Source organism: Capra hircus (genome assembly GCF_001704415.2).
Source record: "Capra hircus breed San Clemente chromosome X unlocalized genomic scaffold, ASM170441v1, whole genome shotgun sequence".
Taxonomy (NCBI): Eukaryota; Metazoa; Chordata; class Mammalia; order Artiodactyla; family Bovidae; genus Capra; species Capra hircus.
Window position 1 is genome coordinate 41,352,158 of NW_017189517.1, and position 24,511 is coordinate 41,376,668.

At 44.2% G+C, this 24,511-nt stretch overlaps 1 protein-coding gene across 1 annotated transcript; it reads right to left on the reverse strand.

Moving 5' to 3' along the window:
* Window positions 1–12,569: 12,569 nt before the first annotated feature.
* Window positions 12,570–24,213, reverse strand: LOC102171580 (T-complex protein 11 homolog). Its single transcript, XM_013976156.2, has 8 exons — window positions 24,107–24,213; window positions 18,332–18,452; window positions 16,748–16,968; window positions 15,723–15,859; window positions 15,236–15,453; window positions 14,959–15,140; window positions 13,804–13,967; window positions 12,570–12,989 (listed from the first exon to the last, which is right to left on the reverse strand). Exons 1-8 carry the CDS (start codon window positions 24,133–24,135, stop codon window positions 12,757–12,759), a joined length of 1,305 nt encoding a protein of 434 aa, XP_013831610.2. The 5' UTR covers window positions 24,136–24,213; the 3' UTR covers window positions 12,570–12,756.
* Window positions 24,214–24,511: the final 298 nt, after the last annotated feature.

Sequence of the window (24,511 nt, forward strand, 5' to 3'; positions counted from 1 at the left end):
CTAAAAATATATGTGAATGTTCAGTCAATTTATGATTATATATTTTCTAGAGTTTTCTCTCAACAAATTTGGCCAATTACAAATTATTAAACGCTCTACATGTGTATTTAGAAAATAAAGGCATTCTGCAGCTTCCATCTATATGATTCCATCGCCATGACCCTTAGATATTCAGTATTTACTAGGCTGGTACAAGCTTTCCAAATGCATTTGTCCTTAGGTAATGTGCTTACCTACCTAAAATACTTAAAAGTATTTAGGATTTTTGTATATTATTTGTAAAAGTTACTATCACATAAAATTTTCTTCAAACTGACTTTCTCACTTATTATATCTCCTAACTTCCATTTTTTAAGCTAATGTGATCTGGCATCTGTCTGAGGTTTATTGTAGAAGCACTTTTCTTTTTAGATGCATTATTTGTTGATCTCTTGTCTACTCTGTCACATTTATGTCATGGCATATTTAGTCACTCAGCCATATCGGACTTTTTGGACCCCATGGGCAGTATCCCTGCCAGGCTCTGCTGTCCATGGGATTTCCCAGGCAATACTGGAGTGGGTTGCCATTTCCTTCTCCAAGGCCTCTTCCTGGTGGAAGGACTGAAGGATCTAACCCGGGTCTTCTGCACTGCAGGCTGGTTCTTTACCACTTAGTCATCAGGTTCCCTAAGAGGGAAGCCTCCTCCCCCTACCAAGTAAGCACGCCCCACTCCCCAACCTGGGAAGTCCCCAGTTAGTAGATAAAAAACAGTGGGGAGGGCGCCGCAGAGGAGGCGAGGAAAGCCCAACTAGGCCAATAGCAGGGCGGGGACCACCTTCAGATTGGTGCCACATGCACCCCGAGGAGTGCAAGATGTTCCCCATGCTGGACATCCCAGACGGCACACTCAAAGACTGCTTGAAGCACGTGGAAGCTGCTGAGGGGGGCCGATCACAGAGGCCACAGCCAGGGCCTCTGTGTAACTGTCTTCCTATCTTCCCTCTCGTGGGCAGCATTCCCAGGCGTCTGCCACAAAGGCAGGGGCCACCATGTCTGCACTTAGGGGGATGGAGGGCCTGGAGGCCCTGAGAGGAACCCCCAGCAGAGCAACACTGGGGTAGCCGGTGCGCAAGCCTTTAATCAGCAAGCCACACTCAGGTAGGCCTAGCCACTGGAGGAAACTGAGCGCCACAGTCTCAGGGCAAAGGAAGTGTGAATGGTCACTGCCTCCTGCAATTCACATTAGTTCTCATGGCATTCTTCATAGATGCTGGAGCAGAGTGATCCACTGCTAAGAGTCCTACCAGTTTGGTTTTTATTTCAGCCCCTCTCCTATCCCAAGAGAGACCCGCCCCTGGTGAGGCACATTCACCCAGGAGGAGGACCAGGAGGGAAATAGCAGACCCAATGGTCTGGAAAGTTCCAGATGGGGCACCAGGCAGGGACCAGCAGGGGCAGCCTCTGACACCGCATAGGCGCTTGGGGGGTGTGGGGGGCGGGGGGATGTTTTCCCTCCTCTCTCCAGGACGAGGGTCGCAGTCAGGGGAGCAAGCAGCTGCGGCCAAGCCAACAGCCGCCGGTAGCCCCTCCCGACTGCCTCAGCCAGGGTGACCGTGGCGCCAGGGGGCGCCACGTCCCCTTGGGGCGGTGGCATCTGGGGAAGAGATCAGTCTCCTGACTACCCGTGGGCCTGACCCCAAGGCGGACGGGCGGCCTCTCCAGGAGTCTTGAAACCTCAGCCCCAGGACAGGCTAGGAGACCGCGAAAGGCGAGGCAGACAAAGCAGGGGCGGAGCGCCCCCGAGCCGCCACCCCGACTTGGACCACCACGCTCCATCTGCAGACCGCCCGGGGCACGCAGGCTTCGGCGCTATGGGCCCGGGACTAGGGATCGCTGGGCGCTGGCCGACCGCCGCCGAAGACAACCCCGGCCCCCTGCAAAGCAGGCAGAACCCCCTGGCTCCCCGATCACCCCTTCTGTCTCCCAAACCCCGGGACCCTCCCCACGTCTCAGGCACCCTCCCAGCCACCGAGGGCGGAAGCGGAGGCTTCAACCGGAAGCCGTTCACAAGCGAGCAGGGCCACACGCGGGGAGGGCGAGAAATTGCCTAACCGACGGAGGAGAGGCCCGAGGCGCAGAGCGCGGGGAGAGGCGCTGGGCTACCGGCAGGCAAGCCAGCCCCGCTACACGCCGCGTAGCCCTGAGGCTCTGCGCCAGGTGCTCAGGAGGCTACCCGCTGGTCGGTCCCAGCCAGGGTGGGCGTGGGGAGGAGGTGTCGTAACTGGCCACAGAGATGGAGGAGCGTGGAGGTGCTCGGCCGGACGGGGTTCACGGTGTCCAGGGAGTCGGCACGCGAGGGAGACGGGCGGGGGGAAAGCCAGGAGCTGCCTTCCCACCCGATTGCTTCAGGACACCCCTTCTCACTGTCGTCCATTACAGAAGGCCACCAACCCTACTGCCGGCATCTCCTGCATGAGCTGAAGAGAAATCTGCGCAAGAGTTGTGAACATTTTGGATTTGTTATGCCCAGTGTCTGAGTCCCCAAAACTGAGAGAATAAGACGTCCACAGCAATGCAAAAGCATAAATGGGTTTATTGCTAGCTTGAGCTAGGTCTCAAGTCTCATCCAGTGCAGTGGAGCAGTGGAGTCTTGACGAGAGCCCCGAGCTCTGAATCACAGCTGCTTATATAGAGGCGGTCTTTTGTCTCAGCAATAGTGGAGTTGGCGTGTGGTGATTGACTCAACCTTGGGTCATCGTGGTGATTGACTCAACTTTGGCATCATCGGGGACCTTGGTGTCATCGGGGACCTTGGTGTCATTGGGGACCTTGGTGGGGCTTCCTAGAATTATGACTCATGCTTACAAGAACCTGAGGCTTAGGCTCAGTGTGGCCCGTTGAGCCTGTCATGGCTCAGGTCAGGTCCCAACAGATTTTGGAAGTGTAAGACAAAAATTACACACACACTGAATTAAACCTTTAAGAAAACCTAAAAATACATGTGAATGTTTGGTCAATTTATTATTATATATTTTATAGTGTTTCACTCAACAGATTTTGCTAATTACAAAATATTAAACACTCTGTGCATTTAGAAAATAAAGTCATTCTGCATCATCCATCTATATGATTCCATCACCATGACTCTTAGATATTCAGTATTTACTTGATTGGTGTAAACCTTCCAAATGCATTTGTCCTTAGGCAATGTACTTCCTTACCTAAAATATTTTAAAGCATTTAAAATGTTTGTATATTATATTTAAAAGTTACCCTCATGTAAAGTTTTCTTCAAGTTGGCTTTCTCACTTATTACGATATCTCCTAATTTTCGTTTTTTAAGCTAATGTGATCTGGCATCTGTTTAGGGGTTTATTGAAGAAGCATTTTCCTTTTTAGGTGTATTATTTATTGATCTCTTGCTACTTCTCTGTCACGTTTATGTCATGGCATGTTTAGTCAGTCACTCAGTCATGTCACGCTCTTTCAGACCCCATGGACTGTAGCCCTGCCAGGCTCTGCTGTCCATGGGATTTCTCAGGCAATACTGGCATGGGTTGCCATTTCCTTCTCCAGGGGCTCTTCTTAATGGAAGGACTGAAGGATCCAACATGGGTCTTCTGCATTGAAGGCTGATTCTTTACCTCTAAGTCATCAGGGAAGTCCCCTCTCCCTAAGGGAGAAGCCTCCTCCCCCTATCAGGGAAGCACGGCCCCCTCCAACCTGGGAGGTGCCCAGTTAGTAGAGAAAATAAAAAACAGTGGAGGGGGGCCAGGGAGGTGGTGAGGAAAGCCCAGCTTGGCCACTGGCAGGGCAGGGACCACCCTCAGCTAGGCACGGTAGGCACCACTGGGGCGCAAGATCTTCCCTGCCCTGGACATCCCAGGGGGGCATGCCCAAAGACTGCTTGGAGCACATGGGAGCTGCTGAGGGTACCCACCACGGGAGGACATAGCCAGGGTCTCAGTGGGGCCTGTATTCCTCTCTTCCCTCTTGGGGGCAGCATCCCCAGGAGGCTACCACAAAGGCAGGGGCCACCATGTCTGCACTTGTGAAGGAGAGCCTGGAGGCCCTGAGAGGACACCCCCAGCAGAGCAACCCTGGCGGGGGAGGGTGGGCACACAGACATGCGGGGGGGGGCCTAGCAGCTGGAGGAGCCCCAGGGCCACAAGTGCAAAGGAAGTGCGAATGGTGACTGCATCCTGCAATTTGCATTAATCCTCACAGCATTCTAAATGGATGCTGGCAGAGCGATCCACCGCTAAGAGTCCTACCAGTTTGGTTTTTATTTCAGGCCCCCACCCACCCCAAAGAGAACCAACCCTCCCCTCCCCCCACAAGACATCTTAGCCCAGGAGGGTACTTCTGGCAAGCCAAGTCAGAGGGAAGCAGACCTGATGGTCTGGAAAGTTTCCAGATCGGGTATCAGGCACCAACCTGCAGGAGCGGCCTCCAACACTGCATAGGCACGGGTCTGGCGGGGGGCTGGTTCCCTCCTCCCTCCAGGACACTGATTGCAAGCCAGGGAACAAGTGGCCATGGGCCAGTCAACAACCCCCGGGTAGCCCCCTTCCGACTGCCTCCACGCGGGTGACCATGGCACCTCGGGGAGCCATGGCCCCTTGGAGGGGGTAAGAATCTGGGGAAGAAGAGACCAGTCCCCTGACTCCCGGCGGGCCCAACCCCAAGGCGGAAGGGCGACCTCCCCAGGGGTATTTAAACCTCCCCTCCAGGACAGGCTAAGTACCTTCTAAAGGCAAGACAGCAAAGCAGGGGTGGAGCGCCCCACGGCCGCCACCCGACTTGGACCACCATGCTCCACTCGCGAACCCCCGGGGCAGGCAGGCTTTGTGGCTATGGGCCGGTGACTCGGGACCCCTGGGCCCTGGTCAGCTGCCACACGATGACGACCCTGGTCCCCTCGAAACTGGGCAGAACCTCCACGCTCCCCGAGTGCCTCTTCTCTTTCCCAAACCCTGGGTCCCTCCCCGCAGCCAGGTCTCAGGCACCCTCCCAGCCACTCAGGACAGAAGTGAAGCTCCAATGCACAGCGGGGTGCAAGCGAGCAGGGCCACACACGGGAAGGGCGAGAAAGAGCCAGACCGACCTAGCGAAGGCTGGAGCGAAGGCCCAAGGTGAGGAGTGTGGGGAGAGGCGCTGGACAACAGGCTGGCAAGCCCCTCCTGGCCTGCTCCAGGTGATCCGCCTCTGCCAAGTCATACAGCCCCAAGCGGGCCTGGAGATTATGCGCTGATCCATCGACTCCAATGGGGTTGGGTGAAGGGGGTGTCATAACTGGCCCCAGAGACAAAGGCGCATGGCGGGGCTCGGCCCCACGGAACCCTCGGACCTAACCTCCAGGGAGCTGCTGGCTGGGTGGTAGGGCGGGAGAGACACGCCAGAGACGATGTTGCAGGACACGGGGCCAATATAGCCTCGGATGGATAGAAGGAGTTCGTGTCCCGGGGGAAGCCAGCTAGGATCTGCCTTCCCACCTGATCGCTTCACGCCACTCCTTCTCACTGTCATGCCTTTCGGAAGACTGCCAGCCACCCAGGCTCCCTGTCCCCACAAGCACGCAGACCAGCCTCCTGACGCCTCTGTCCCTCCTTCCAGTCCCGCATGGGGGCAGACTGGAGAGCTGGCTGGAGAGGCCTCTGTGCTCTCAGAACCTCCTTAATGATCCTCCTGCAGGTTCAATTCAGTTCAGTTCAGTTGCTCAGTCGTGTCCAACTCTTTGTAACCCCATGAACTGAAGCACACCAGGCCTCCCTGTCCATCACCAACTCCCAGAGTCCACCCAAACCCATGTCCATTGAGTTGGAGATGCCATCCAACCATGTCATCTTCTTGTCGTCCCCTTCTTCTCCTGCCCTCAACCATTCAAATGAGTCAGCTCTTCACATCAGGTGGCCAAAATATTGGAGTTTCAGCTTCAACATCAGTTCTTCCAATGAACACCCAGGACTAATCTCCTTTAGGATGGACTGGTTGGATCTCCTTGCAGTCCAAGGGACTCTCAAGAGTCTTCTCCAACACCACAGTTCAAAAGCAGCAATTCTTCTGTGCTCAGTCTTCTTTATAGTCCAACTCTCACATCCATACATGACCACTGGAAAAACCATAGCGTTGACTAGATGGACCTTTGTTGACAAAGTAATATCTCTGCTTTTGAATATGCTGTCTAGGTTGGTCATAACTTTCTTTCCAAGGAGCAAGGATATTTTAATTTCGTGGCTGCATTCAACATCCACAGTTATTTTGGAGGCCCCAAAATAAAGTCTGCCACTGTTTCCACTGTTTCTCCATCTATTTGCCATGAAGTGATGGGACCAGATGCCATGATCTTCGTTTTCTGAATGTTGAACTTTAAACCAACTTTTTCACTCTTCTCTTTCACTCTCATCAAAAGGCTTTTTAGTTCCTCTTCCCTTTCTGCCATAAGGGTGGTGTCATCTGCCTATCTGAGGTGATTGATATTTCTCCCGGCAATCTTGATTCCAGCTTGTGTTTCCTCCAGCACAAAATTTCTCATGATGTCCTCTGCATATAAGTTAAATAAGCACGGTGACAATATACAGCTTTGACGTACTCCTTTTCCTATTTGGAACCAGTCTGTTGTTCCATGTCCAGTTCTAACTGTTGCTTTCTGACCTGCATACAGGTTTCTCAAGAGGTAGGTCAGGTATTCCCTACCAAGTAGGTCTGGTATTCCCGTCTCTTTCAGAATTTTCCACAGTTTATTGTGATCCACACAGTCAAAGGCTTTGGCATAGTCAATAAAGCAGAAGTAGATGTTTTTCTGGAATTCTCTTGCTTTTTCCATGATCCAGTGGATGTTGGCAATTTGATCTCTGGTTCCTCTGCCTTTTCTAAAAGCAGCTTGAACATCTGGAATTTCACGGTTCACGTATTGCTGAAGCCTGGCTTGGAGAATTTTGAGCATTACTTTACTAGCATGTGAGATGAGTGCAATTGTGCAATAGACTGACTGAGCATTCCTTGGCATTGCCTTTCTTTAGGATTGGAATGAAAATTGACCTTTTCCAGTCCTGTGGCCACTGCTGAGTTTTCCAAATTTGCTGGCATATTGAGTGCAGCACTTTCACAGCATCATCTTTCAGGATTTGAAATAGCTCAACTGGAATTCCATCACCTCCACTTGCTTTGTTCGTAGTGATGCTTCCTAAGGCCCATTTGACTTCACATTATAGGATGTCCGGCTCTAGGTGAGTGATCATCCCTTCGTGATTATCTGGGTTGTGAAGATCTTTTTTGTACAGTTCTTCTGTGTATTCCTGTCACCTCTTCTTAATACCTTCTGCTTATGTTAGGTCCCTACCATTTCTGTCATTTATTGTGCCCATCTTTGCATGAAATGTTCCCTTGGTATTTCTAATTCTCTTGAAGAGATTGTTAGTCTTTCCCATTCTGTTGTTTTCCTCTATTTCTTTGCATTGATTGCTGAGGAAGGCTTTCTTATCTCTCTTTGCTATTCTTTGGAACTCTGTATTCAAATGGGTATACCTTTCCTTTTCTCCTTTGCTTTTTTTTTTTTTTGACTTCTCTTTTCACAGCTATTTGTAAGGCCTCCTGAGACAGCCATTTTGCTTCTTTCTATTTATTTTTCTTGAGGATGGTTTTGATCCCTGTCTCCTGTACAATGTCACAAACCTCCGTCCATAGTTCATCAGGCACTCTGTCTATCAGATCTAGTCCCTTCAATCTATTTCTCACTTCCACTGTATAATCATAAGGGATTTGATTTAGGTTATACCTGAATGGTCTAGTGGTTTTTCAGTATCCTATCATTTTGCCTTTTCATACTGTTCATGGGGTTCTCAAGGCAAGAATACTGAAGTGGTTTGCTATTCCCTTCTCCAGTGGACCACATGCTGTCAAAATGTGGCTGCAGGTTCACCTATGTAAATAGTCAAATTCCTCCGTCTTAATGCTCAGCCAGGGCTTTGGGCAGACCCCAGTGGACCCATCCCAGGGCCTCACTAAAGCATCCAATCAGTAGTAGCAAGTGGGTAATAGCAACCACTTCTCTACTGATTAGTAAAAGTCTTCTTTGGTCAAGCATATTAGCATAAAGTCTATAATATTTACTTCTAATACTTTCCTTTATCTGGTAGTACAGAAATTGTTTAAATTTATTCATTGATTATTTGGCAAGGGGTGTTGAGGACTATGCTGCTTGCCTTGCAGGGTCTTAGTTCACCAACCAGAGATTGAACCTAGCCCAGGGAAGGGGAAATGCTGAGTCCTAACCACTGGACCACCAGGGGAGTTCTCATTGATTTTTAAATGTAAAAATGATACAACTTAAGAATAACTGACTGCTCATTTGGTTTAGAGAAGACACCATAGAAAATGCCTCTGACTTAATTCTCTTTCTGGGATTTCCCTGGCAGTTCAGTGGTTAAGACTCTGTACTTCCAATACAGCAGGTCCTGGGTTGGATTGCTGGTTTGGGAACTGACATCCCACATGCTGCAAGATGGGTCCAAAAAAATAAATAAAAAAACACTAGTTTCTTAATTCTGTTCTTGTTAAGTCCCTTCTCTCCTCAGACGTCACTCCTTTCTGGTGATTCTGCGTGGACCTCACACAGTACCATTTCTGACAGCTCTATATCCATGCCTGCAGCAGGATCTCATCTTCCTCATTTTCTTCAGCACCAAGTAGGTGGGTTGTGTACACTGGAGGCATGGTAGGGATATCATCAAAGGAATTAAAAACTAGCTACATGACTCTGAAAAAGCTTTCAACTATGCTAAAAATTTATTTTAAAAAATTAAAGTGACGTTAAGAAGATCTTGTCTATCCATCCAAAAAAATCTCCTACAAAGAATGGTGAGTTATTTAAAAAAATATTGAGGACATGTTTTATAAGCAAATTTTCAGCATACTAATTAAAAAGGGTGCTAGATTCCTAAAAACCTACAGGCAGGAAACAAATTGACAAAATGTATTCAGCTGCAGACATGTAGTATCGTTCAGAAAAAATGGAAGGATGATTCTGAGTACAGAATCTTCGATGTGAAGTATAGACCTTCAGGCACAAAGGCCAGAATCTCCAAAAACAGATGATTTCCAGGCCTTGTACCCTGGCGGAGTTTACCTGGTTGGATTTCAAGATTGCCTGGAGCCAATAACCCTTTCATTTTCTCCCATTTGGAGTGGGAATGTCTGTAACTATTATCCTATACCTACCCCACTACTGTAATTTGGGAAGAGGTAACTTTTTCACTAGTTCACAGACCCACTGATGGAGAAAATTTTTGCCACATTGAGAATCATACCCAGTTTCTCACATATCTGATTAAATGATTTACAGGTGAGATTCAGGACTTGGTATGTAATACACTGAGACTTTGGGGAATATTGGGATAAGATGAACGTGTTTTGCATGAAGGATGGATATGAACCTTTGACAGGGTCAGCAGACAGACTGTTGTCTGCTGAACAATGCTCTCTAAGGATATCCATGCCCTAGTGCCTGAAATCTGTGACTGTTATCTGATTTGGCAAAAGGGACTTTGCAGATGTGATTAAGGATCTTGAGACTATCTTGAAAGCAAAAAGTGAAAGTGCTATTCACTCAGTTGTGTCTGACTCTTTGTGACCCCATAGAGTATAGCCCACCAGACTCCTCTGATCATGGTACTCTCCAGGAAATAATACTGAACTGGGTAGCCATTTCCTTCTCCAGGGGATCTTCCCGACCCGGGTATCAAACCCAGGTCTCCTGCATTGTAGGTAGAATCTTTACCATCTGAGTCACCAGGAGACTAGCTTTGTGAGCCCAAAATGTAATAATGTATCCTTATAAAGAGGAAAGGAGAAGGACATTTGACACAGAAGAAGGAGGGCAGTATTATGACTGAAGCAAGATGCTATGCTGCTGGCCTGGATGATGGACGAATGTATCACAAGGCAAGGACTGTAAGAATGCAACTCTAGATGTAAAAAAGGCAACTTAAGTAATCTCCCCTAGTGAAAGCCTGCCAAATGGACAGTGGCCTTGCTAAAACCTTGGTTTGGACCCAGTAATGTTGATTTTGTACTTGACCTCTGGGGCTAGAACAGAACGAATGTGTATTATTTTAAGCCACCAGGTTCATGGTAATTTGTTATAGCTGCTGTAAGAAAACAACCCAGGGACCTTTCGAGATAATCTAGTACAGTGGCTTCAAACAATCCTCAAAAGAACTTCTTTCAGCTCTGCTTCACATCAAGCTAAGAAAAAGCCCAGAAATGTGCAAAGATGTTCCCTTAACTCACTCAACCTGAGAATATAAACAAAACACCAAACAGCTTCTAACTCCCATCAGCGCTTCTTGAGCCACACTGCCCTGTGCATGTGTGCTCAGCCGTGTCCAACTCTTTGGGACCCCATGGACTGTAGCCCACCAGGCTCCTCTATCCATGGAATTTTCTAGGAAAGCATCCTGCACTATAGCTGCAAACATAGACTGGAAATAAACAATGGAGGGATAAATAAAATCTTATTTATAGAAAGTTTAAGAGTGCCTGGCCTGTAGGTGATCATAACATTATAATGTGTACTTCATTTGCAGAGAATGTCTCTGGAAGGATACACAAAAATGGAAAGACGGCAATGTCTTCTAGGTAGAATGAGACACAAGCATGGGAGAGAAATTGACTTTTTACCATATTTAATCATGTGCACATACTATCAGTCCAGGTGGCTCAGTGGTAATGTATCCACCTGTGAATACAGGTCCCATCCTACAGCTGAACCAATCTTCTTTTTGTCACATTTTGAGGTTAACGCTTCATTTTCCTTGAGAGAGATGATGTGAGTATTCAAGGGTGGGACAGCCACCATGTTTCTGTTTTTTGTTTATCTTCTCTGGTTGAGTGAGTTAAAGGGAATATCTTTGCACATTTCTGGGCTTTATCTTTAGCTTGAGTTGAAGCAGAGCTGATACACATACAATATGTGTGTTTGTGTATATATATATTTCCCCTTAAACGGTGAGCAGGATTGACTAGAGCCATCTTTCCCTATTTAGGATTTCTATCTCCTCTCGAAGAAATCAGTTATACCAAATTTCGACTTTAAAGGATAAGTCAAAATTTCATTTCAGTCTAATGTCTATATCCAACAACTACCTAGTCATCTCCATTAGGGATCCCTTCGGAGTACATTTTTATATAAGACAATCAGGACTCTAAAATTAAGATTTTTAAAGAAACAATGTATTAATATTGGCAAATCAGATCAGAAAATTCAGTTAGAATTCACAGCCTGTTTATTAATTGCAAATTAACCAGCTTTGGTTTCTTTCCTGAGGATAAGTTACAAGACTAGAACCCTTGAATGATCTATTCCCCAGCTTCCCTCTGTGCCTTGCTCAGTCGCTCAGTCATGCCCAACTCTTTGCGACCCCATGGACTATAGCTTGCTAAGCTCCTTCCTCTGTGTGCCTTATATTCAGCCAATAAATATAGCACCCTATTCACCTAGCTGTAGCAACCACCTGGGATCCATCTTCTAGAAAAATTACCCTTGGACTAATGGAACTCAGATCCCATCTGTTATTATTCTTGGATTAAGTAAATTATACTCAGCTCTTCCCATTTCCTGATATGGTGAGGACACCCCTCATCCAGTTATAATATCCTACAAGTGAATTTTTGTGTTCTCCTGTCCATTTTAAACAAGTCCAAAACGAACCTGATGTTGCTCCTAATTTCCTAGATTGCTGGTGGTCTGCTGTAGGTGGCCTGAAAATGATAGGGTGAATCTCTGCAATTGAAGAAAACAAGCCCAGATCTATGTGGATCTAGGACACCTGTCATTTGTGATGCCAAATGAACTGACAATCACAGTCTAGCAGTTAGAGGCTCAGACTGCAAGTGGGAAGAAACACGGTGGCTGTCCCACTCTTGAATACCTTCATTATTTCTATCAAGAAGAAAGAAGTGTTCTAAGCTAGAAATGTCACAATAGAAGATAGATTTAGCTATAGACTGGAAGCAGAGATGAAATTGAAACAAGTGTCTGTGACCTAAGTGCTTGCATTTGGCGTTGGTTTGAGAGAGTTTAAAACTGACTCCCAGGATCACTAGAGAGAGAGAGAGCGCCCATTGAGGATGAGAACTGTCCTCAAATGAATGTTCATTGGCAGACAATATTGACTTTCATCCACTCCCCAGTTTTCATACTGCTTCATGCCCCACAGCAGAACAGGATGCGGGGGCTCTTACTATTACTGCAGCTTTAAAAGTATAGGGAGAATGTGATACTGGAAATAGGATTCTGTCTTCCCCTGATTTGTAACTCAGCGTATTCCCAATCTCTAGAAGCCCTTATACTTCCAGAACTCATACTTTTGAAAAAATTCAACAGAAAGTTTTCACAGCCCTCAAAGAAATGATTTTCCATTGGAGGAAACAATGCTAGCAGCCGATGCCCTGATGCCTGCTCAAGCCAGCATCCTGAAGAATGGTCAGCCAGTGAAGGAGAACTGAGGGATCACTGGTTCTCAGATAGTAGGGGATACGGGCACAAAACCTGGGTTCAGTTGCAACACAGAAGGAACTGAGGTTTTCTTGCAGCACAAAAGTTTATTATGAAGGGGGCTGGGCCAGTTTGTATTTACATGCTGGAATTCTGCAACGCTGAGTCCAGGTTGAAGTGAGGAAGAGGCTACTCTGCTGGGCACACGTGATGTCATCCCAGGAACATACTTAGCCCTCTCTCCTGGGTCCCTGCTGCCAGACTGTGGTCTGGTACTATCAGATAGACTCCATTTCCGTTTCTTGTGCTGGAGCTGGAGGGATGATATCTTTAAGGATTTCATCATAATAGGGGCTAAATACCTGCTGATTGTGACGCATCAGATTGAAAAACTTCCAACCCAGTTTTGTCAACTCCCCCTTGATGAAAATAAGGCCAACAGGGAAGTCTAGCAGAGACTCCTGCATCCCACGAACCAAACAGCCTTTGAGAAACAAGTGGATCCGCTGATCTGTGTGGAAGAAAAAAGTTAAAAGGGAAAGATCAAAGAGATTTCAGAAGAAATTCACAATGCCCTTGCACTCTCTGTTGACCTGTGTTTAAATTAATACATTTTCACTGACCTACCCACTCATTCAGGTAAAACACGTTAATGAGATTTTTTTTTCTTTTTTTGGAAGAAGGAATGCTATAAAGCTCCTAAAAGCAATGCATTATTGAAAGATGCCGAGCCAGTAAGTTTCTGGCTTTTTATAATGTTAGGGGGTGCTAAGTGAGCTCCCGACGTGTGTGACCTAACAAAAGGATTCTAGACATTGTATGTGAAATTCTAAGGGCACACATTGCAGCCAGTGTACCAACTCTGGGTCCATACAACCATGTCAGACTTTGTCAAGATGCAAAAATTAGAAGCAAGGTGGTCGAGTTCACTGCTTCCATTCTTGCAGGGAATATATCCTTCAGCCTAAATTAGCATCAGTTCCTTAGAGGGAAGTAGGGACCGTCATGAAGCATGGGATAGAGAAAGGGTTTCCCATCACAGGTCTTGGGTTATGGTTAGAGAATGACCAGGAATCACTCAGCACTAGCACCTGCAAGTTACACATCCTAGCTGACCTTAAAATCATATGTTCACTCTTCAAACTGAAAGAGATCTATTTCAATTCTGCACATTATACATAAGGAAACTAAAGCCAAAAGACTTTCCCAACAATAATTCCATTTCTGAATGTCTTCACAACTGACTTCCAGGCTTGAATCCACCTTCTTACCTTCCACATTCTTGCCACCCCTTTCCAGCCCCACCACCATAGGAGGACTCTTACCAATGATGCTACGAACACGGTTCTCTTTCTTGGCGATGTTCCGAAGTTGGCCTCTAAGAGAGGCTTTCTTTTCACTATTCAGGGCAGTTAGGCCCATGTCTTTGAGGCGTTCATGGATTTTCTGAGACACTTGTTCACTCACATTCACCATAGCCTCTTCAGGCCTAGATAATGAAGGACAGAAAGCAGAGTGGCCTTGGCATAGGGGCAAAGCCCAGAGAGTCCAACACCAGCAGCCAGGTCCACTCACAAAAGAATTCCAGCTCTCCACCACTAACAGAGGACCCAGCATTTCAAATCATTTCATTGTTATCCTCAAGATGTCAACTATTTCACACATATTAATTCGTACGTATTAACTAATTCATACTATTCTCCACTTCAAATGAAACGAACTGGACAAGGGTTCAGTTCCATTCTTGTAACTACTCAGTATTCTTTAGTCCCATAAACTTTATTCAAATTCTGTTTTAAAATTTCTTAAGCATTTTCCATAGCTGTCTTCCCTACTTCACCAATTAACTTGTAAATATATTGAGATCTGAACTTCCAGTTCTTTGTACTTTGGCTGAGGTGCTCTGCATGTAGCAAATTATGGATGTATATTGACCAAGGGATCAACTTCTGGATATACATACACAAATCCAGTGTTAATTATTTAAGTATATAATGACTCATTTTTAGCAAACACAGGACTGAATCATTCATAGCAAACTAGTTTCCACACTCACCTCCTTGGAAATAGGTTTTGTTTCCATCACAAGCCTTAATACAATTTATCAAAAGACACCAACAACCTTTGCAGATGATGCCCAAGGTCTTTTGCATGGTTTATGATAAAGAATAAGGCAGTAATACATTAACTGCCTAAGTTCCAAAACCAACATACTATTTTCAACTCTTAGAAAGATCTAGGAAATTTGTTGTTGCTCATGTTGTATAGTCTCTAAGTCATGTCTGACTCTTTTGCAACCCCATGGACTGTAGCCTGCCAGGCTCATCTATCCATGGAATTCTGCAAGCCAGAACACTGGAGTGGGTTGCCATTTCTTACTCCAGGGGATCTTCCTGACCCAAGGTTCAAGTCTGGGTCTCCTGCATTGGCAGGCAGATTCTTTACCACTGAGTCACCAGGAAAGTCTCTATGAAGTTTACCTGGAGTTAAATTCCTCCACCAGGGCCTTGGTTATGCGTTTCAGTTTATTCACAAATTCAGTCGAACTGAATAAAGCACTACCAGAGAAACTTCTGGCCACTAGCAAGACTGAGGCCAGAATGGCCAACTGCTTCAACTGGGACTCCATGTCTTGCAGCCGGATTTTATCCATTAGCAGAGTCTGGTGAGACAGGGAAAAGCAAGCTGTCAGAAGAGTGTTTTAGTAAAGGTATCAAATACAAAACAAAAAGGCAATGTTCTTATATATGTTCCTACCTCGGGAAACTCTTTACTGCCAAGATCCCAGAGAAGAAGGTTCAGGTAACCCTGGTATAGCACCATTGTGGAACTGGGAAGTTGTGGGTTGTCCACTGCCCAATTTGGAGATGAATGGGCCATGCTGGAGGAGCTGGGAGAGTCAGGAGAACTTGAAGGTGGTGTAGTGAGGTCTAGAGCTGTTTTGGTTAGCCATTTTGTGGTGCAATCAAGGAGATCTATGACACAGAAGGGAATATGTAAATATCTTCAAACACCAAGGCTTGAAAAGTAAGGTTTGAAGATATATTCTTCCTCAATAAATAAGTGATTTTATACATCTTTTCTCTGAGAGAAATGTTCCTTCTTCCTATCCCATGCCCTCACCCCGTCCAATAGGGAGAAGCTATCTATTAAAAAAGAAAAAAATAGAAAGTACCCTATCACTGTAAGAAATCAGACCCAAAGTCAAATCTCCCCATCTCCTGTCCTTAAATTTTGAACATACTGGGTTGCTTGTTGAGGAGTTCCTGGAATTTAGCCCGTTCATACTGGATAGAGTGTTCCTTCAGGTAGGGGCGGAGGCTCTGTATAGTATAGTTCACCATGTCCATTTTCATCAGGCCCAGAACATGGAAGATGCCCCTGTCAGTGGAGGAAAAATCAAATGCTTACACTCTGAAAGGTAATCTAGGGGAGTGAGGTGGAACTCAAGCTAAGAGTCCTAAAATCACAATATCTTAGAGTAAAAAATGGCCTTAAAAACCACAGTCCTACTTCAATTTACAAATACAGACATTGCACCAGGGACCCACGGCCACAGAGTGAGTTATTATCAGAGCTAGGAACAGATACATCTTCTGGCCTTTTGGCTACCAGTCTAGCATTCTTTCCACTGTAGGTACTCCATCTCAGAAAAATGACCAAAATTCTAACTCTCTGTGGGTAGTTGGGATGCTGGTGGTTGAATTTCTAACTCATTTGCCCTATTACTTTACCTCTGGGTCTTGGTTCTTCTATCTGTGAAACAACATCATTCTCATTCTTGTTCCCCCACAGGGTTTGAGTTAGGATACATAAGAAATTATCTGCGAAAGTGCCATTTGAAATATCCCAAAGAAACAGTTACTGTGCTCTAGTGTCTAGACAAGAATACTGGAGTGGGTTGCCATTTCCTTCTCCACAGGGTCATCCCAACCCAGGCATCGAACCCTCTTCTCTTGCATCTCCTACTTTGGCAGGGGGATTCTTTACCACTAGTGCCACCTGGGAAGCCAGTATCTTAGCAGCATCATTTCTTAGAAAGTGTCCAAATGATCTGAAGATCATCAAAAGGGTTCTGAGAATCCATCCTTTGAAAATAAAAGCCAATACACCAGAGAGGAGCAACAGAGGTATTAGTCCGTTCTTCAGTATAGAAGGGCTAGGCAAGCCAGGGGCTGTAACCCAGTATCTGGCCCAGAGTTTTCTGGTACAGTGTCTAAGACAGGATACTACATCTAGCGTTCAGGAACAGTACATCTAGTTTCTCACCTCAGTAACTGCACAGGATCTGTTATGCTCTCTAGTTTTCGCACTGCTTCATCTCGGACTGGTGCACACAGCAGGGTCATCAAATTAAGAATGTACTTGGAGAGATGAGGGACATCCAGGGCCCCATGCTCTGCTTCCTGCTTGAGGAGATCTATGTCCAGGGCTTCTTCAATCTCATTTCTTAGGCTGTTCTGGCGTGGTAATAGCAGTGAGAGCAATATCTTCCCAGAAAAGAAAATCAATGGAGCCAAATTATTTAGAACCCCAAACACTCTTTGATGAACAATCTCCTTAAGGCAAAGGCATGCCAGCCTATGTCTATTGGGCCTCCAGAAAGTAGGTTTCCCAATTGCATATACAGAATATTATTTGTCTGTGTCTAGCAGCCAGTTATAATTTAAGGCTTCATTGGCATTAGTAGTAACAGTAGTGCTGTACTCTTTTCTTGGCAGAATGAGATAAACACAGGAAGAAAAATAACTGATAAAAACAAATGCAGGATACAAAAAATATAAAATACATACCATCACAGGTAATGGGATATTCTTTTTATAAAACTTTTTAGTTTGTATTCAGGTAGCCAATTAACATGATAGTTTTAGATGAACAGCGAAGGGACTCAGCCATATATATACATATGCATCCATTCTTCCCCTAACTCTCCTCCCATTCAGGTGGCCACATAATATTGAGCAGAGTTCCATGTGCTATACGGTAGGTCCTTGGTTATCCATTTTAAATATAGCCTTGTGGGGGTGAGATATTCTTAATAAGGGATAAGGACATTATTAGATTGTTTGACTACAAAGGAAAAAGATGAAATAGGCAGAGAAACCTTTAAGTGTCACTCAAAATAATCTTTTCACTCTAAAGTATAAGTTTCTTGTTGGCAAAGGCTCTCTTATGTATCTATGTGCTTCTGAAACACAGAAAACATAATGGGAGTTAAGCGAAAATCTGTTTAATTGAATGACATGCTGTGTTGTTACAGCAAAATCTCAACTTTGAAGCTTCATCTCGTACAAATAAAATGGAAGTTTCTCCATATGATCTGTCCAAGTAGTGGAACATATGTAGAAAGGAAACTTGTGCAAGCATGCTAAGTCATGTCTGACTCTTGGCTACCCTATGAACTGGAGCCTGCCAGCCTCCTCTGTCCATGGGATTCTCCAGGGAAGAATACTGGAGTGGGTTGCCATGCCCTCATCTAGGGCGTATTCCCCACCCAGGGATCAAACTCCAGTCTCTTACTTCTCCTGCCCTGGCAGGCAGGCTCTTTACCACTAGCATCACTTGGGAAGCCCCCAAATAATTCCTATTTATCAACAATTAAGAGGTCTGGGGTTTTTTTTTTAAAAAAGGACTTCCCTGTGGTCCAGTATTTAAGAATTCGCCTTGCAATACAGGGGACATGGGTTTGATCAGAGAAACTAAGATCCCACATGCTGCAGGACAACTAAGCCCACAAGATGCAAGTGCTGAGCCTGTGCATCACAACTAGAGAGAAGCTCATGCACCACAATGAAAGACACCCCATGCCACAACTAAGATCTAATATCCGCAAATGGGAAGTTGGTTACTCACCTCCTTAACTTCTTTTAGGAGTTCAAGTGCACCAGTGAAGTCAGCTGGAGTATTTGATAGCTGGACTTTCAGATGGTCCCAAAAAGCCTTGTACATTGTCTCCATAATCCTGCCTTCCAGACTATAAGAAGGTTAAATGAGTAACTTGCTCTTTACCCAGAGAGTTGATATAGGTTCCTAATCTAAATCCCAAACATCATTTAAGATCATGAAAGACCATTATGTTGATAGGGCAGGAGCTATATTTAGACTTTAGCAGAGCTGAATAAACTGAGTTTAGTCTCAGATGCAAAGGCATTGGTCAATTTCTCTCAGAAGGATTCCTCATGGTTCCAGAAAAGCTCTCCTTCTAGTAAGAAGAACCAAGAAGTTGCATTTGAGGCCCTGAGTTCTAGCCTTGGTTCTTCATCTCACTTAAATGTGTGCCTTGGTTTTAATACCCGTAGACTTACACCTTTGAACTAGATGATCTTTTCCCTTCAGCCTTAAAATCCAAGAAAGGATTTTCATTCTTGATAACACTTGAAAATCTTATGTGCACCTCCAACTCATTATCTTCCCTTCTCAAACCTGTGTCTTTTCAAACAAATCATAAAGTTTACATTTTTCCCATTAAAAATAGAATAGTAATGCATGCTTTTGTCGAAAATTTAACAAGCAATACAGAGGTAAATGAAAAAAGTCAAAGTTCCTTCCCCAACACACCAATCCCATTTGTGAGATGTCACCGTTATCTATCTAATGCATAATAATTAGTTCTCTTCATCCTTTTAATGCACTTGGTCCCCAAATTACAGAGATTTTGATTCCTAAATATGTCTGGAATCCATCTCCTCCTGCCATCATTTCCTACTTGGACTATTGCAATAGTCTAGTAAGGAGAAGGCAATGGCAACCCACTCCAGCACTCTTGCCTGGAAAATCCCATGGATGGAGGAGCCTGGTAGGCTGCAGTCCATGGGGTCGCTAGGAGTCGGACACGGCTGAGCAACTTCACTTTCACTTTTTGCTTTCATGCATTGGAGACGGAAATGGCAACCCACTCCCTGGGTTCTTGCCTGGAGAATCCCAGGGACGGGGGAGCCTGGTGGGCTGCCATCTATGGAGTCGCACAGAGTTGGACACGACTGAAGCAACTTAGCAGCAGCAGCAGTAAAGGTATTCCAGCCCCCAGTCAAAGTCTTACTGCCACAATGCCACATATTCTTGCTAAGGCCAATGATATTTCTAAGAAAAAAATCAGATCATAATGACATGATCATTTTCCTCAGATATCTGGGAGAAGGCAATGGCAACCCACTCCTGTGCTCTTGCCTGGAGAATCCCAGGGACAGGGTAGCCTGGTGGACTGCCCTCTATGGGGTCGCACAGAGTTGGACATGACTGAAGCGACTTAGCAGCAGAACCTCCCTATCACCAGGAAGATTTTCTTGTTGTCATTGGTGTTTAGTAGTTAAGTTATGTCTGAGTTCTTTGTGACCCCATAGACTATAGCCCTCCAGACCCTTCTATCCCATGGGATTTCCCAGGCAAGAATACTGGAGTGGGTTGCCATTTCCTCCTCTAGGGGGTCCTCTTGACCCAGGGATTGAACCTGAGTCTCCTAGATTGGCAGGCGGATTCTTTACTGCTGAGCCACCAGAGGAACACCAAAGTTGTTTAGTTGCTAAGTCGTGTCCTCATCTTTTTTTGTGAACCCATGGACTATACCATGCAAGGCTTCTCTGACATCCTCTATCTCCTGGAGTTTGTTCATTGAGTCGGTGGTACTATCTAAACATCTCATCCTCTGCTGCCTCCTTCTCTTTTTGCCTTCAATCTTTCCCAGCATCAGTGTCTTCTCCAATGAGTAGGCTCTTTGTATCAGGTGGCCAAGTTACTGGAGCATCAGTCCTTCCAATGAATATTCAGGATTGATTTCCATTAGGATTGACAGATTTGATCTCCTGCCAGTCCAAGGGACTCTCAAGAGTGTTCTCCAGAACCACAATTCGAAAGCATCAATTCCTTGGTGCTCAGCCTTCTCTGTGTTCCACTTCTCACACCCGTACATGACTACTGGAAAAACCATGATTTTGACTGTATGGACCTTTGCTGGCAGAGTGATATCTCTGCTTTTTAATATGCTGTCTAGGTTTGTCATAGCTTTCCTTCCAAGGGCAAGCATCTTTTACTTTCATGGCTTCAGTGACAGTCTGCAGTGATTTTGGAACCCTAGAAAATTAAATGTGTCACTGCTTCCACTTTTTCCCCTTCTATTTACCAGGAAGTGATGGGACTGGATGCCATGATCTTGGTTTTTTAAATGTTCAGTTTCAAGCCAGCTTTTTCACTCTCCTCTTTCACCTTCATCAAGAGGTTCTTTAGTTCCTCTTCCCTTTCTGCCTTTAGAGTGGTATCATCTGTATATTTGAGGTTGTTGATATTTCTCCCAGCAATCTTGATTCCAGGTTGTGACTCATCCAGCACAGCATATCTCATGATATGCTCTACATATAAGTTAAATAAACATGGTGAAAATACACAGCTTTGACATACTCCTTTCCCAATTTGGAACTAGTCAGTTGTTTCATGTCCAGTTCTAACTTTGACTCACAAAGGTCCAATTCTAACCTTCTGATCATGTGAAATGAGTGCAGCTGTTTAGTAGCTGGAACATTCTTTGTCATTGCCCTTCTTTGGGATTGGAATGAAAACTGACCTTTTCCAGACCTGTAGCCACTGCTGAGTTTTCCAAATTTGCTGGCATATTGAGTGCAGCACTTTAACAGCATCATCTTTTAGGATTTGAAATAGCTCAGCTGGAATTCCATCACCTCCACTAGCTTTGTTCATACTAATGCTTCCTAAGGCCCACTTGACTTCACACTCCAGGGTATCTGGCTCTAAGTGAGTGACCACATCATTGTGGTTTTCCAGATAATAAGACTTTTTTTTGCATAGTTTTTCTGTGCATTCTTGCCACCTCTTCTTAATGTCTTTTGCTTCTGTTAGATCACTACTGTTTCTGTCCTTTATTGTGCCCATCGTTACATGAAATGTTCCCTTGATAGCTTCAGTTTTCTTGAAGAGGTCTCTAGTCTTTCCAATTCTATTGTTTTCCTCTACGTCTTTGCATTATTCACTTAAGAAGACCTTCTTGTCTCTTCTTGCTATTCTCTGAAACTCTGCATTCAGTTGGGTATATCTTTCCCTTTCTCCCTGGCTTTCTCTTCTCTTCTTTCTTCAGCATTTGTAAAGTCTCCCCAGACAACCATTTTACCATCTTGCATTTTTTCCTTTGAGGTGGTTTTGGTCCCTGTCTCCTATACAATTTTATGAACCCTAGACCACCTAAAATGCACCTATTCATATCTAAAAACTCAACTCAGCATTACCTCATCAGGAAGGTTTCCCAGACCCTCCTCGGCAGCTAAGCAGGAATAAGGAACTCCATATACTAGATGTGAGAGAACTTATCACTGCACAGGAACCATGTACTATTTGACTATCTCACCTACAGAAGCTTCGTAATGGCAAAGCCAGCATCATACTCATCTATATGTCTCCAACATTTAACATTCAGCCTTCCACTTAGTACATACTCAATAAATGTTTGTAGAATACATATCTGACAATGAGATTTCTCTTAGGAATCCGTAACTCTAATTAGCATCACTTTATAAGTCCAAAGATAAAAGCAGTCATTGATTACCTATAGATAATAGGTAACCCTCAATAGTATTTCAGTATCTTTTCTGGTATACTTCTTACATTACTACACTAGAATAAGGCTGTTAACAAAACAATGGAGATCGAGTTCTAAACAGTGAGTTGGCCAAAAAGTTCCTTTGGTTTTTAAATTAAAAATAAAGACACATTTCTCATTTTCATCAACCACTTTACTGAACAACGTATTCACCATTTTGTTCCACTACCTCCTCCATTTTTCAGACAATTTTATAACTTAATCTTCCCCAAACTTTTTATCTTTTTGAGCAAATAACTAACCCAAGTTCCTTTTAAGTCTTTCGGGGAATTGAAACTTTTTTCCATTCAAAGAATTTTGTAAAGACTGAAATCAGCGGACATCTGAAGGTGCAATGTCTGGTGAATACACAGATGCATCAGAACTTCCTAGTCAAACTGTAACAGTTCTTGCCTGGTCATCAAAGAAACATGCAGTCTTACACTATTCAAATGGAAGACAATGTGTTTTCTGTTGACTAATTTTGGATGCTTTTTGTTAAGTGTTGCTTTCAGTTGGTCTAATTGGGAGCAGTACTTGTGATTAATTGTTTGGTTTTCTGGAAGGAGCTCATAATGGAGGACTCCTTTCCAATCCCACCATATACACAACATCACCGTCTTTGGATGAAGACCAGCCTTTGGTGTGGTTGGTGGTAGTTCATTTCGGTTGCCCCATGATTTCTGCTAATCCACATTATTGTACAGTATCCACTTTTCATCATCTGTCACAATTTGCTTTAAAAATGGAACTTTTTTACCTTTCTTGAAAAAATAAACCATAATATGCCTAAATGTTGCTTTTTTCTTCCATCTTCAATATTAAAATTGCTACACAAATATTCAGCGATTTTGATGTTTTTTTAAAATGCATGCTGATATGACAGTTGTCACAATACAACCTAATAAAATTGTTTGAAGTGAAATTAAAGTCAACTAAATGCTACGAGAGCCACCTTACAGGAAAAACTGAACAAACTGGCCAGTTCAAGAGTATTATGCCCTCTGCTTCATTTTCCCACCCCTCATCACCACTACAACCCCTCAGCCACTTTAACAGATCTTCACTCTCCTTGTTTCACTTTCTCTGCACCCCTGCCAGCAAAAGAAATAAATCTAACTAAGGCTCCAGGGACAGTGAAGGCAGTGTTGGAAAACTAAGGGAAGAAACTAAGAAGTAAAGATCAAGAGACATTGACAGAGCAAGGTGCTTAAGTGATAGGATACCTGAAGTGGCAAAATAGATGCCACTTTTAAAGCTGGGAAAATAGAATGTTATATGAAATATTGGGTCAAACAAAGAAATTTACTCATTGAACTATTAACAAACTACTAGAAGTATTTATGGAGAAGGAAATGGCAATCCACTCCAGCGTGCTTGCCTGGAGAATCCCAGGGATAGGGGAGCCTCGTGGGTTGCCGTCTATGGGGTCGCACAGAGTCGGACACGACTGAAGCGACTTAGCAGCAGCAGCAGCAGAAGTATTCAAATCATACTCCCTGAATGATTCATGTATGTATTGCAATATCAATACAATTAATAAGAACCAGAATAAAGTGTGATTTTAGAGGGGCAGTGTTTATTAATGGGTTTTGATCTTGGTTCACAGAATTTTTGTTAAGCTGATTATGAAGCAGAAATGTTCCCTGAAAGCTCTTATCCCATGAAGAGTTGGCAATATCACTATTAGAAAAGAAATAATTTCATTTGTACTGGATCAATCTATAGACAGTTAAGAGAATAACTACTAGTAGCTACTTTCTCCAAAGCTGTCTAAGAAGATGTGGAATTCACTGTGTTTCACTATTAAATGAGATACCAAAATGAAAGTTCTGACAATAATTTCATTAATTTATTCCCTGCTTAGATAAAATTTTTCTGCTTTCAGTCTGTAAAACTAATAATTACACAGATTACTCCTCTGTTTCATTTGCTGGTACCATTTAAGACATACTAAAACATCAACTGTATTAATAAAAGTGCTTTAAAGTCATTTGTGCTGTGTACGTATGCCAGGAGGAATAAAATGGAAAAAACAGAGTTGATACCTGTTGGGAGGTAATACACTGTCTTCCATGTAAAAATCTTGATTTACCACGATTTCATGAGCAATGCTGAGCTTAGAAATTTCGTTAACTGTCTCTATCAGATCCGTGACAGAACGTACTTCAGGTCGGCTTGCTGGAAAAAAGCATAGAGATCAGTAAACTGGGAACCCACACAAATAGAATTTCTTTTCATCAGAGATCCACTCAGCCAAATAACTTCCTCAAATTTAGATTATCAAACAGACCTTTAAAAAAATTTTTTTTACTTGTCAAACAGATCTTAAACAGATTCACTCGATCATTATAGTGTTTGAGGTTTTCTGAACTCTTTGCTGTTCAACAGCTCTAGAAACTTGCAGAGAAGTCAGATATGAGGAGAAGTTACCTTATAAAAGACAAAAAATG